Here is a 14775-nt window from a genome sequence, read left to right on the forward strand (position 1 = left end):
CATCAGCGTGCCCCTGGTGTATACTCAGGTAAATCACACCACTGTTCTCTTTATGTTTTGGATGTAATATCATAGCTTGATTTTTCAATGAATGTTCACAAAATTTGTACATCCATTATTCAAAGACTTAATAGTTCATTGTTTGTTTACCAGGTGGTGACATTAGCTGTTTACTCATATTTTATAACATGCATCATGGGGCGACAGTGGGTAGAAGAAATAGATGAAAATCTGCAGAAACAAAGGAACTCCATTGATTTACACTTCCCTATCTTCACAACATTACAGGCAAGAAGTATTCTGAATAAAAATGTACTCCATATTTGAGTGCAGATAACTCTATAGATCTACAAGGTTTAGTTTATAAAAGTATCATACCTTGAAGTCAAGTAGCTCTTACCTTGGAGTTAATGAATAGCCAAATATCAGCAAACTAGTTTTTGGCTGTTTATATGACATGTAAAAGTGAAATGTCTCTGGGAAGATCACCAGTTTTCATGTAAGGTTATCAGTGTCATCTGCAATGCTCTTTGTGTATGATTCATTTTAATTATGTACTGTAATTCTCAATAAATGAAAGGAGAATATAATATTTACCAAAATAATAAATAAATAACAGTAATAAGTAATATAAAATGGAATTTAACTTAGAAACTCATATTGATTATGAAAGAGCATTTTACCAGGACAGCAGCAATAAGCTGTGGCAAATATTACAGAAAAGAGGATACCCACTATAATTGACACAAGTTGTAAAATTTGTATCTCCAGAAACAGTTGTAGTATATTTAAATTGATTGTCATATCAGACTTAAATCTTTGCTGTAGACATTCACTTATGTATGTACTTACTTTATGGAGCGAGTCCTTCCTGTGTTCATAGCAATGTTAAATTTGGGGTCTTCATTAATAAAAGTATAGTTCAGCATGTTGCTACATCACACTAAATACCTTTTGGATGTGCAGTACGTATTCCTTACCTGGATGCACTGGGTTAATAAAGTTTAAGTTATGTAAATGCATAAAAGCTCTGTGGTATTGAATTGAATTTGGGCAGATGGTCGTGTGTTTGAATCCTGGTAGTCATTGCTGTTTTATGCAACAGCCATGTTTCTGTTTCACATTCCACCAAGAATTACTCTAACAAACGTAAATAGTCATTAACAATTTAAAATATATTATTTTTGTTAAGTGTCTGTAAATTAAAATTATATCTGTTGTTGTTATAATGAAATATTGACATGTGAAATAATATGCCAAAGTCTATTTTTCACTTTGTTCAGTTCTTCTTCTACATCGGATGGCTCAAAGTGGCAGAGAGTTTAATTAATCCATTTGGAGAAGATGATGATGATTTTGAAGTAAACTGGCTGGTAGACAGGAACCTACAGGTAAGTGAGAATGCAGATAATTATCTGCCATCTCTCTCTCTCTCTTATGAGAGAGAAAGAGAGAGAGAGATGGCCAGCAGACCAGATTTTGTATGTCTGTCCAAGACCTGGAAAGTAATTATTCAACTGTTCTGTTTTAATTACTATTTCATTCTTTGCCCCAGAACATTATATTCTTTAATTTATCATTATCTATATACTAGCACAGTTCCTGCACTGTCACTGCAGGGAAACTGAATGAATGTTTACAAGTGTACAAATTCTTAACACAACTCTTTTGTCGTGTTTAGGTAGCTAGTACTAAACTTGTTTAGCTGCAGAAACCATCTTAGCCAGGGCTCAAACCAGGACACATTTTTCAGGATTGTGACCTTTGTTCCCATCTTCTCCTTACCAAAACAAACAATTTTGGTTTTTGTGCTGTTCTTTTATGATGTTTAATTTTTGAGCTACAGAAACTGTCCTTATTGGGACTTGAATTCAGGAGCTGTCATGACTGAGGATTTTGTGATTTAGGCAGTGACAGTTTCCTGACATATTCTTACTTGCCATCCACAATAATTTTCCTGACTCATTCATTGCAAGGGAAACTAATAAATTTCCACATGTAGCGATAACTGTCAAGAACTTTACACATTAGTGGGCAACTGTGGGCCATGATAATTGTTAGCCCAATGGTTTTATGGTCAATAAAGTAATTCATAAGACTGAGAATCCCTTAAGAGTGTTTTCATGGCTGTAGTTGTAACTATTTAAGCACAGGAGTGACAGGCATTGGCTATTATTTATTAAGATTAGTATTGAATGTTTAATCCTCCAGAATGTGCAGTTTGTGAAGTTCAAGAGAATTAGAAGGAACTGGAACTGAATCGAACATGGCTGATGAGATTAATTCACTAGCAAAAAAGTTCACTTAGGAGTCACTAAGAATTATGGTCCACAAACACAGAAAGAACTAAACAAGTGTTTTGTTGTGAAACTAGAATACAGGGCAAACTCAAAATATAAGAATATATGAAAAACCTTTTGAAAATGTCCAAGTTTTAAGTAGCTGAAAATTATGGCAATAAGAATTATTCATTTAAATAAAACTAAACCCAGGAAATGCATTGTACTTTGGAGTAAACATAAAGTTAAAAATATTGATTTGTACTTTTTTATGTGTGTTTACAACATCCTTATAAGTTAATTTTCTCCATACAGCTGTACATCTCAAGAAGGGCTGAATGGATTGTCATGAAATTTGGTATGTGTATTATGCCTTGAACCAAACACATACTTTCATATTTTCTATTTACTACAATCAATAATACCAATGTGCTGAAAGCTAAAAGTCATAAGGTGAGAGTATATTCCTCCTTGATGGCACCATTACACATAATCCTTTGTGAAGATTTGATGATGTCATCACTCATATGCATGTAATGACTTGAGAATGGCTGGATGGATTATCATGAAATTGGGTTTGAACACTATGCCTTTTGAGGTATACTCCAAATTCATACAAATATTCCCTACAGCTGTTCATACCAACATGACAGTTACTGAAAGTGATGATGTGGGAATGGATGGAATGTATTCTTTCATGATAATGTCACTGTCCTTGATGAAATCTTCCATTGTGGTATCACTGCTGACCTTACCAGGCCCTCAAAAGGCCTGGTTCACCATCACTTCTCCAAACCTTATGGTTGATGAACAGTCACCACTCCTTTCCACATAACTGCTGCAAATCCTCCCCTGTCTAACATGGTCACCAGTACCTCCTTTGTCACATCCTCTCAAAATTCTGTCACTTCATTTCCTCAACCACAAGCTTCTCTTCCATTGGACAGCAGCCCACTCCTACATTGCACCAATCAGCAGCATCAAATCTATCTCTCCACTTACTTCCTGCCCTTTATAAGGCCTCTGGAACTTGCGCCACAACATATGTACCTTGAAAATGGCAAATGTAGTGTTTGCTGAAACGTTGGTTAACACCAAACATTCGACGTAGCTCTCACCTGAAAGCCGAAGTTGCACGTTGAACTCCAGCTGTGAGAAACTGTGCACAAGAATTGTGGAGCTTGGTACAGGATAAAATAAAATTAGTAGAAAGAAGAATGGTATGATATGTGGTGGTTTATGTTTCAGGTTTCTTATCTGATTGTAGATGAAATGCATCATGAACACCCAGAACTGATCAAAGACCACTATTGGGATGAAGTGTTTCCTGCTCAGTTGCCATACACAGTTGCATCTGAGCAGTTCCGGGAAGAACATCCCCAACCTTCAACTGCCAACATCGAGGTGCCCAACTCAGCAGCTGAATATTCTGTACTTTTATCAATCAGGATTGATGATATTGGTGATCATGCTGTAAGTCGGCACAAGTCTTTCAGAAATTGAGTTATTACATGGTCATATTTTCACTGTGCTGTTATCAGTGGCAGTATCTTTCCTTCTTAAATTGGTTCCAGTTTCCCATGCATATGCTACAATATGTATTCATTTATAGTTTATTAATGACACTTCTCCAGTAACTCAGACAGTATATTATCTCTCTCTTTGTTTGGTATAGTATAGTACAGTGGTATAGGGGAAGAGATCGTAAAGATCTAATGAAATATTGGCCATACTGTAACACAATGCCATCATCCAATAAACAAAAGTGTCATGTGTTTGTGAACTCACAGTTACAACATTGAGTGAATACAGCACAAAATGGCAGTGTAGCTCACTTCCTCCACTTTGCATGTTACTCCATAACACCACAGTGAGACTAAACAAATGATTAGAGTTCAGTAGTTGGTGACTGAAATCTTTGTGTACTTTGTGCAAAACTTGGTACTCTGACAGTACAGTTGATGATACATTTATAATGAAATTGACATCTAAAATATAACAAATTTTGCAAAGGCCTATATATTTTGAATGGTAATTTGTCAACACATCCCCTGGCATTTCTTGCAGAGCCAATGTACAGAGTTCCAGCAAAATTAACCAACATTTATGGTGCAGGATATTTCTTGAAGAGCTGACAGTTACTCAGCTGTTCCAGAAATGATATTGCTGCTTTCAAGGAAGTTCATTTCAGTGTTTATAGAATAGTCTCTTGATCCTGTTCTCTGTCTGTCTAATCATGTCCTCACTTTCACACCTTGATTCTTGAAGATTGATTTTTATATTATCTCCCACCTATGCTTAGGTCTTCTATGTGGTCTCTTCCTTATAGATCATCTGATCAAAATTTTATATGCATATCTAATTTTGCCCATGCCTGGCACTAAATGTGTTAACATATACCAAGAACACAAGCCATACAAGGAAGTTCATTTTAATCTAGACAGTTCAACAAGTACAGGCAACATTTATTTAATATTAAATAAATCTTAAACATGTGCTTAGTTCAGATTATCTTATCTTGCAATATGATGATGCACAGAGTGGAATCCAGTTCTCAGCTGGCCCAAAAAGAAGAAGTATAAGTCGTGTGAACACACGAGAACGCATGACACCTGCTGGTTCAGCTACTAGTATGAATACAGGAAGCCAGGCCAGCTCACTGCACCGTTCGGGTTCAGTACCGTCTGTTATCCGGCAACTCTTTTCCAGGGAAGGGTCTACTGGAACAATCGCTGCAACTCAAACACCTGTCACTGTAGATGGAGGTGGGTGGTCCTAAATGCCCTAAAATAATGTATTGCGTCCTTAAAGATGGTGTTTCAATTTAGGTAAAAAGTAATAATTATCCTTTTTCCCATTAAATAGTAATGTACAAATTTAAACAGAAGTAAGTGAAATGTGAGAGTGACCAATGGAAATCAATAAGAAGTTGAGCATATTAACATTCGTAGTACGCACTTTAAATAGTCACTGTACCTCTCACTGAATAGATTTAAATTTGAACATTTAAATAAAAAGACATCCTTATGATAAGACTGCGCATACTTCTAAACTGCTGACTTTAAATTAAAAATAAAAAGCATACTTCTGAAGACAGAACAGAGATTAGCCCATAAAAATATTTCCTTTTCTACAATATAATATATATATTTAACAAACTGTTCCTTTTCTTCTAAAATTAAAATATATAACACTTTTTTATTGATCCTGAAACATGTCACTGTATTTTCTTACTAAAGGGGACATCTATCAGAATGTGAAGCATATATATGTGTTCAGATTTCTATGTTAATCCTTATACAACTGATATACACATAATTTAACCTGAATATTTGCAGAACTGAATGCAGTTTGTGTAATTTCTGCAGCAATGGAACACATGCAAAAATTCAGCTTCTTTCCAGTGCCAGTGCCAATTATGAGTGTGCTCTAGTCACTCTAATTTTGTGGCTGGTTGGACCATTGCATTTTCTCATGCCTCTCTGAAGTCCACTAAATTTGTAGATATCCCTGCAGCTTCTTGCAAGTTGTACAAGTCTTCAGTTTGTCTGCTCACTAACATTAGCCTCTTCTCAGTCTTCCTGCATTTCTATTTCATTATCTTATATGCTTCTTATCTAATATGCATTTGAGTCAGTGTCAACTGCTAAGTTTATTTCCAATTTTTTTGCAGTTTATTCTTTAGAATATATCTTAGTATATCTAAACCTTGATAAAAAAACCGTAGCACAATTTCCTTTGGAGGGAAGGTAAAGCCAGTTGTCCCATGTCGTAGATTTACAGCATGTGAAAGGACCTTGTGAGCATGAACGAAATGTTTCGCAAGCAAAATTCAGTGGCCATTTCTCACCCATGTCCCTCCTGATTCTCAGGATTGAGTATAAATTGTGCAGAGGCAGTGGGCTAGTCACTCACTACTCACAGGTACACACTTTAAAGACTAGGAAACCTCCCGATTGGGAGGAAGCCAAGGTCTGAACTTGGGCCTTAGCGGTATTGGATGGATTGATATCTAAACCTTGCTGTTCTCTGTAGTAAAAAAAAAAGAAGAAATAAGCTAGTTCTCCTTGTTGGAGACCTTCTGGAAGAATATGGAAGAGAATTGCGCCCTTAGCCTGTCATGAGACAGAGACCAACCACTGCAGCTATAAAATTATCATTGCTGTTGTCCAGTCATAACCTGTAGTGGCCTGACAGGGGCAAGAGGCTGTGTTGGGTGTGTTCTGCTTGTGGAAGCGTTAAAATAAACTGCATTTAGATGTGCAAAGTGTGGGGCTGGATTATGTGTATCTATGTTTTGAGGATCACCACATAAACCTGTACTTACAAATACTTTACAGCTTGACACATTTACCCTTGTGTGTGCAAACATAGCAATTTTTTCCTTGACATGTGAATAATAACAAGGTACTATATATTTCAGTTTTAAGAAGTAATAACACTTTGTTCAATGGGTATATGGTTTTCTAGAAAATAAATAATATTTCTGAGCTAACCTCTGTTCTGTTGTCATGAGTATACTGATTATTTCATAATTTTGAAGTCTGTAGTTTATAAGATATGATTTTTCATCAGGACATTTCTTTTTATTTAGATGCCCTGAATTAAATCCATCCAGCAAGGGATGCTATTTAAACTGAGCATTATAGAGTTTAGGCTCATCAATATCTCATGGCTAAAGAGAGGGAAGTAAACCAAACTATTATGGTAGGAATAAGTTGAATCTTCAGCAGTGGACTTTAATTCTAAATGAAAAGCTTAGCAGTAATCATACCGACTCATTTATAGGACTATTTTTACAGAAAACAATACTATTCTTTTCAGTAATTTTCATTTTAATTGTATATTATTGCAAACATAACTTGATATGCTTTACGATACTGAGCTGCATTCAAGTACATCATCATATTGAGAATAGTGAATGAGAACACTGGTTTAGCAGTCACATTATACGTGTTGTCAAGGAACCAACAGTCTTCTATTTTATTGTTTCAGCTGTGGCCAGCTCATGGTTTGTTCTGACTGATTGTGTGCTGCATGACTAATGAGAATAAATAAATGCTATTTCTAGGCAATGAATGAAACCTAGTTGTAAAATTGATAATCATACATAACTTGAGTAAACGATTTTGTCTCATGATGCTGATCTCCGTGTTAATGTTAATTATTAATTGTTATGTTATGTAGAACAGTTGTGATAAAACAGGTTCGTATTAATAAGAGTGTGGCAATTTGTTCGAGATTAGTGTTTTAATATATATATTTATTTTGGCCGTCTATACACAAACTTATTAAAATGAGTTGTTAAAATATTATAACATTCACAATATAAATATAAAATATATAAAATATGTTGTTATGTTTTGGTGCTCTTTTTATCGTATTACGATATTACATTCCATTTTGGCACCTTCATATTAGAAACGACATGTTTCGATGTACTGAGACATCATCTTCAGGTTATCAATTCTATTAATTTTATAAACTATTATATACTAAATTGCGTTGCATTTATTTGATTTTATGCGTTTGTGAATCCATCCATCTTCATGATTGATTTGGTGTTAATGTTTCGTTGTTTATTGTCTGTGGAATTAATTTCCAGTTATTATTATAATACAACACTTATAGAAATTTATTTCTTATACACATTTGTTGGTATGGAATTAACATAGGAAATGAATAAATACTATATATTATATATAAAATACTGAAAAACATACCTTGTTGTAATGTGTTGTATCATGTCTGACACCGGGAATCAACACAAACATGACGCAATTGAGATACAAATTAGTGTTTTAGTTTGTAGTATCATGAATTTTTGTATTCATGCTATAAGCCTTGTGACTTGATGTGCATTATTCCATGAAACATTGTATTTTTCAGGAGGTCTGCCATCAAGAATCCCAACAAGCAACAGCTCAGCTAGTCTTTATTCCAAACTTTTGCCTGGTGGGAGCATGAGAATAGCTGATCAGGTCATAGAAGAAGTAGATGAGCAGTCTACTGTGCAATCCATAAGGCCACCAGATCAGCAACCCAGTGTCAGAACAATCTTCCCTATACCTATCGGACCTACCGGACCACAACCTGCCTCTGCACCTGTAGCAGTCCCAAAAAATTCTTTTCACACACGAAATCTGAACTTCCCGCTTCTATCTTCATCAGCACCTGCATCTGCTGCAATTCCATTGCCAACATCTCCAGGTCATTCAAGCATGACTTATACAGAAATACTTTCAGTGAAAAGTGCATTTGGCTTAGGCAATGATGAGCCTAAGCCAAATGCACTTTTCACTGAAAGTATTTCTGTATAAGTCATGCTTGAATGACCTGGAGATGTTGGCAATGGAATTGCAGCAGATGCAGGTGCTGATGAAGATAGAAGCGGGAAGTTCAGATTTCGTGTGTGAAAAGAATTTTTTGGGACTGCTACAGGTGCAGAGGCAGGTTGTGGTCCGGTAGGTCCGATAGGTATAGGGAAGATTGTTCTGCTACTGGACTAGGTAGTGCAAGCCAGATGGGATCACAGGACAATGGAAATACTGTAACAATAGCAGCACATGGTGAAGGTGATAATGTCAGTATAGGTGGTTCCAGTACAGACAGCACCTCGGAGGATGAATTTACAAGGCTGAAATCTAAGAGAAAGAAAGAGAGGAAAGAGAATTTGATGCAGAGGTTAGCAAGATCGATTAGTGCTCAGCAAGCAGCAATAGGAATGGATTATCAAGACAATGAGCAGTTATTAATAGACTTGACAGCAAGCTCAGGGACTGGAATCATACCTGCGTTGCCAAGGTCCAGTAATTACGATGATGCAAATGTGTGACAGCCAGCCAAAATAGATTAGCCCAGTCACGTCATACTCATATATTCTGGAACGCGGTCCTCCGCAGGCAGCACTTCCCCTCAGCATGGAAACACGCTCGCGTGGTGTCCATATTGAAACCGGGGAAGGACCCCACACTACCTTCTTCCTACAGACCCATCAGTCTTCTCGACACGGTCGGCAAGCTCTGTGAGAAGATCCTATTAACAAGAGTCCTACACTAGGTCAGCGAACGCGGGCTACTGCGCGACGAGCAGTTTTGGTTTCGACCCTGGCACAGCACGGCGATGCAGCTGGCTCGCCTCGTCGAAAGGGTCAACAGAAACCTTGATGAGAAGCGGCTAACCGGCGCGGTTTTCCTGGGCGTGGCCAAAGCCTTTGACACAGTCTGGGTCGAAGGCCTCCTATACAAACTAACCGTCCTCAACTTCCCGTCTCTTCCTACCTCGCTGACCGGACATTCCAGACATCCTTCCAGTCGGCCACGTCCACACGTCGTACCATGCGGGCTGGAGTTGTGCAGGGCGGAATTCTCTCCCCTGTGTTCTTCAGTCTGTATGTCAACGACATACCCACACCGTCCCGCCACGTCGAGTTAGCACAGAATGCGGACGACACGGCTCTAGTAGCCACGTCCCGTAGCCCAACGCTTCTTGTCGGGTATCTGGAGACCTACCTCAGTAGACTGGAGCTCTGGCTCAGGGCCTGGAGGATTGCTATCAACATCTCGAAGAGCACCGCGGTTCTCTTCGTTTCGGCGAGAAGACACGTCCAACAGCCCAGAGCAGTGCAGTTCCTCGGACAGCCGATCCAATGGGTTAAACAGCGCGGTATCTGGGGGTCACCCTTGACGCCGGGCTTACCTGGTCGGCGCACGTCAACCAGGTGGGAAAGAAGGCTGCGCAACGATTAGGTGTGCTAGCTCCGCTCCTCACTAGGAGGAGTGGCCTGTCCTTCAGGAACGGTGTGCTGCTCTATAAGCAGCTCATCCGTTCCATGATGGATTACGCATGCCCGATCTGGAGGTCAGCTGCCAGCAAGCACGTCAGGAAGCTGCAAGTGTTGCAATCCAAGTGTCTTCGCATTGCGACTAACGCGCCTTGGTACGTTAGTAACAGGCAAATACACGAGGATTTGGGGATCCCGCTCTTTGCCAACCACATCAGAGCACTGAGAGATTTGACTCGAAGTTAGCTGGTGTGAGGAACCCCTTAGTACGGCAACTCAGGAGACACTCGTGCCGAACGAGAGTTGTCAGAGGTCACCCAAGGGCAACCGAACGGGACTGATGTTCAGCAGGCCAGCCGAGGCTGTCCCCAAAAGGCGGCCAAGTCGTCGCAACGAGTGATCAGACCACTCGGCTACCCTAACTGAGGTTTTCCGTGCTTTTCCTCAGTTGTAAGGCGAATGCCAGGATATAATTTAATTTAACAAGGGTCCTACACGAGGTGAACGAACGCGGGCTGCTGCGCGACGAGCAGTTTGGGTATCGACCCAAACACAGCACGACGATGTAGCTGGCTCGCCTCGTTGAAAGGGTCAACAGGAAGTCTGACGAGAGGCGGCTAACCGGCGCGGTTTTTTTGGACGTGGCCAAAGCCTTTGATACGTCCTTTTGTGTGTGAGGAGTGAATGTACGTTTCGTCCGCGTAGATGATAGGTCGCCCCTCATTTCTGTAACGACTTATATTTCTCAAATATGACAGTCTTGCTGCACGAATATCATCCTTTTCGATGAGAACTTTTCTATTAATTTCCGATTTCCTCCACCTGAAGCCTAAATCTTTAATTATTTTCCAAAGATCCCACTTCCAGCCACTGAAGATAATCTTTTTCTTAATTACTACCAACAACGATTTTAAAGTAGGACGCTCACCTTGTGTAATGTGAAATTCGTTAATCGTTCTTCGAATTACACACTTGTCAAAATCATCTACATCAGTTTCAATTTTCCTTCTTGGTCGTTTCTTGTGAGGTGTGCCGAATTCTTTTCCCACTCGTTTATTATGTTCGTACTCTTTTAAAATGCGTTTCAGAGTACTTATGGACACACCAGTAGCTTCAGAAGCACGATTTTAAGTTTGATTAACGTTAATCACTTTGCCGCTGTCAGCTTCTTTCTTCATAAAACTGTAAACACTTATCACCATTTTTCTTCTTTAGCTGTGTATTGCTTTACGTCCCCTATTTTCTTTACACCTCTGTCCACGCTTTGCATTCTGTTCGTGCTGAGTAGAAACAACAACGGTGAATATAACAGGCCTAATTATAAATGGGTCAATGTTATTGAAATGGAATTTACCACACGAAGTGATCTCGGTCGGGGCTGGCTTGTAACTGAGCTCCGACTTCACCCAACCCATTGTTCGAGCTGCAAATACACTGCACATCTGAAGGCCATAGCTCTTGTCCCACCGAACGGCCTATACTGTACCATATGATATTGTGATGAAGGCAACCAACCACTGATGTGTTGTATGGCTATGTGTCTGTCACAGTGGCAGTGCTAAACTCTCAGATACCAACATACTCCCTGGACATGTGTCTGTGTGACTCTGATCTTTTACTGAAAATGAAGGAATCTTTCTGAGCAAAGCAATTTCATCAGACAAAAACTTGCAGAAACTACAGTAAAAATCCAATGCAACACATATAGCCTTTTATGGCAAGCCTCTTTTTATGAGAGTCTTTTATACATGATCATTGTAACAATATTAAATATAGAAGTATATTTTTAGTTATAAAGAGAGTACTTTTTCATAATTTTCAGTATAATGTTTGCTTTTGATCACTTTCTGCAAATGCAACTGTGGCATAGTTGTAATTTAATTATGTATGCGAAACGAGTCTGACCATTTTCTGTAACATTATAAAATTACATCTGGCAGTGTTGCTTAGTTGCTGCTGCTTTTCTGAGTTAACCACATCTTACTGACAAGTGACATCATATTATCATCACTGGTAATCACTATCAAACAGAAAGTATCTAACTATTCAATACTTGCCAACTGCCATTTCATTTGATTTATGAAGAGTATATTCCATTCTGTTTCTGATATGACAGCAGTGCAAAGAAAAAGTGAACCCAAATATTTACCCACTTGTGTGGTGACCACATTTATAGAAGTGAAGGTGGTAATGTAGCAATTTTATCTGCAAGGGTTTACCAGTTGAGTAATTTCATGTGAACTACAACGTTGTTGGACTGTTATTTAGTAATTGCTCAATAATGTTTTCTTACCTTCCTAAAAATAGGTCACATTCCAGTTCTGTTGCCAGTATTTTGTTTCCATCTCTTTTAAATATAAAATAAAATATTTTCTCAATGATTCCAGTCAGCTCACATGAATGCCGATAAATTTTGTACTTCCAAGGCTTTAGAATGGGGATAAAGTTGATTTATAAATCAGTTAACTCTATATATATGAGCCGCATAGCTCAGTCAAAGTAGTGACTGGCTACAGACTGGACAATTGGGGTTCAATCCCTGACAAGGGCAGAGGATTCTTCCTCCAGCCTCTGTGTCCAGACCTGCTCTGGGGCCCACTCAGCCTCCTATCCAATGGGTACCGGGATACTTCCCTGGGGATAAAACATGCCTAACGCGTGGTGCTGACCACTCACCCCTATCTAGTCCTGAGGTCAAGAATGAGTATGAACTATGTCGCCTCTCCCTCTAAGCGCCTACAAGGCATATAGTGGGACAGCTTTACTTAATATATATACACACTCACTTAAATTCATGCACCAGAATGCTTTTGATTTAAAAACTGATAATTTTACCATCAAATGTTTCTTTTATAAGTAATTTTGGGGGTGGGGGAATATTTACTGTATGTAGTCCTAGATATTTCAGGTCAAAACTGAACATACAATCCCATTTCCTTTTAAATATACTCGTAAGAGTGTATTAAGGGAGTCCTGAACATTTGGGTATGAACCAACTTTAATAACAAAAAGATGCTTGTACTCTATCAAGCCATTTCAAGAAAATGGGTATAAACAAATAAACCAGAATTTAAAACATTTAAATACTGAAAGTCTAAAATATTAACATTTTAAGAATTCCATTGTTCTGCTCATAGCCTTTTGAATTGTACATCTGAGTCTCTTTTTTACGTCATAGTAAGTTAAGCATGATATTGTTGAATGGATTGTAGAAAAATTGACTGTATATACAGGATACTTTATAACACCTGTTTTGAAGTTTAAAGTTGCTTATTTACTTGGTGGATTGAACCTTATTTTATTATTCAGTCTTTTTATTAATTTTTTTGCTTATCAATTAAAGTGGTTGGAAACAGATATGTACTATCACATGCTTAACCTTTAATGGCTTTGCATCATGGCCTATGCACAGTCCAGCACAGCCACGTGTCATGGTAGCTTACTGCTAAACCATTAAATTTTGCAGTTAAAGTCCAACTGGCAGTCTTGTAATACTGCGGTTTCATAATTACTATTGTAGAATAAAAAATAATTACAAATTAAAGTGCAATCCATTATTGATAACAATGAGTGCCTGTATATTTAACATGCCTGGGATAGGTAGTCTGACATACAACAAGAGGGTTTTGTATTTGTATGTAAGAAGTGTTGGGTCAAATTGCAGGTTCATTTTGGTTCTCAAACTTGTTCATTCCCATATCTGAGTTTTGTTGTTTACTGGTGCTTTGCCCAGGCCACCATACCAAACTTTGGTTGGATAGTAACATGTCTTGAAGAGACAAAATATTTCTCTTCCCAAATGCATGTTCAGCATACACTTTTCTCCTCAGTCATTAATTAGTGCATGTAGCTATATTTTTCAGTTCTTTGAACATACACAACTCATTTAGTATTAATTATTTTACTATGAAGTACTACAGATTGCTATTTTACTGCTAAAAATGGCTGGGATGGTAGGTAAGCCAGCAGCAAAGTTGTTGACAGATGAAATAGTTAAAAAAACTATGTATACCATTGTTCTTACACAACTAACAAGTAATACCATAATGTTCCACACTTCATGTAGTATGTGATTTCACAATTAAAACTCTTTTCATCAGTTTTCACCTGTATCCTGACGCTTCAAAAGTACGTAACACAAAACAAAGGTAAATGGAGATAAATGCATTCTTCTTCCTTTTGCATTCTAAAACAGAACACAAGAAAAGAATAAAAACAAAACAACACATAGAAGTCATTAATAGAAAAGACCAACAGTAAGAGAAAACAAAATTACAAGATTTGTGGTTCTCATGGCTGTGAAGATGATGTTTCGTGTTGTAGCACCATGTGGACTTGTACACAAGCGTTACAGACCAGAAGAACATTTACAAATACAAAATTAATAGCACTATAGTAACAGAGGTCATAATATAATTGTGACAGTGACTTGTAGAAGGCATAAAACAATCAAAACAATAGTGTCATTTTCGAATGTATATTACAACTAAATGGCAGCTTATCTGTCATGTGACAATTGAATGAAGTCCTATGTTGTGAGTGAGGAAGTACCAATCCCAGAATTCAACTACAGGTAACCCTCGATTTACGCCGATTCAGAATAACGCCGATTTTGAAACCAGCAAATTAAGTGTAAGTGTATAAAATATAGGTTTTAAATTCCCTTTATTTTATTTACGTTATTTCAGAGCTTTAAATATAATGCCATTATAT

At 37.9% G+C, this 14775-nt stretch overlaps 1 protein-coding gene across 1 annotated transcript in view; it reads left to right on the forward strand.

Moving 5' to 3' along the window:
• Positions 1 to 9433, forward strand: part of LOC110835354 (bestrophin-2a) — a 23031-nt gene extending 13598 nt beyond the window's left edge. The window contains exons 4-10 of the mRNA XM_087347408.1: positions 1 to 28; positions 154 to 288; positions 1284 to 1391; positions 3528 to 3752; positions 4819 to 5044; positions 8169 to 8556; positions 8763 to 9433. The exon at positions 1 to 28 is cut by the window's left edge and continues 344 nt beyond it. Coding sequence (XP_087203534.1) covers positions 1 to 28; positions 154 to 288; positions 1284 to 1391; positions 3528 to 3752; positions 4819 to 5044; positions 8169 to 8556; positions 8763 to 9114 — 1462 coding nt within the window. The 3' untranslated portion in view covers positions 9115 to 9433. The remainder of the gene's footprint in view (positions 29 to 153; positions 289 to 1283; positions 1392 to 3527; positions 3753 to 4818; positions 5045 to 8168; positions 8557 to 8762) is intronic.
• The last annotated feature ends 5342 nt before the right edge of the window (positions 9434 to 14775 follow it).

This window comes from Zootermopsis nevadensis, unplaced genomic scaffold, assembly GCF_977971745.1.
Source record: "Zootermopsis nevadensis isolate Lab colony 2312 unplaced genomic scaffold, Znev_1.0 Znev_ptg000011l, whole genome shotgun sequence".
Lineage (NCBI taxonomy): Eukaryota > Metazoa > Arthropoda > Insecta > Blattodea > Termopsidae > Zootermopsis > Zootermopsis nevadensis.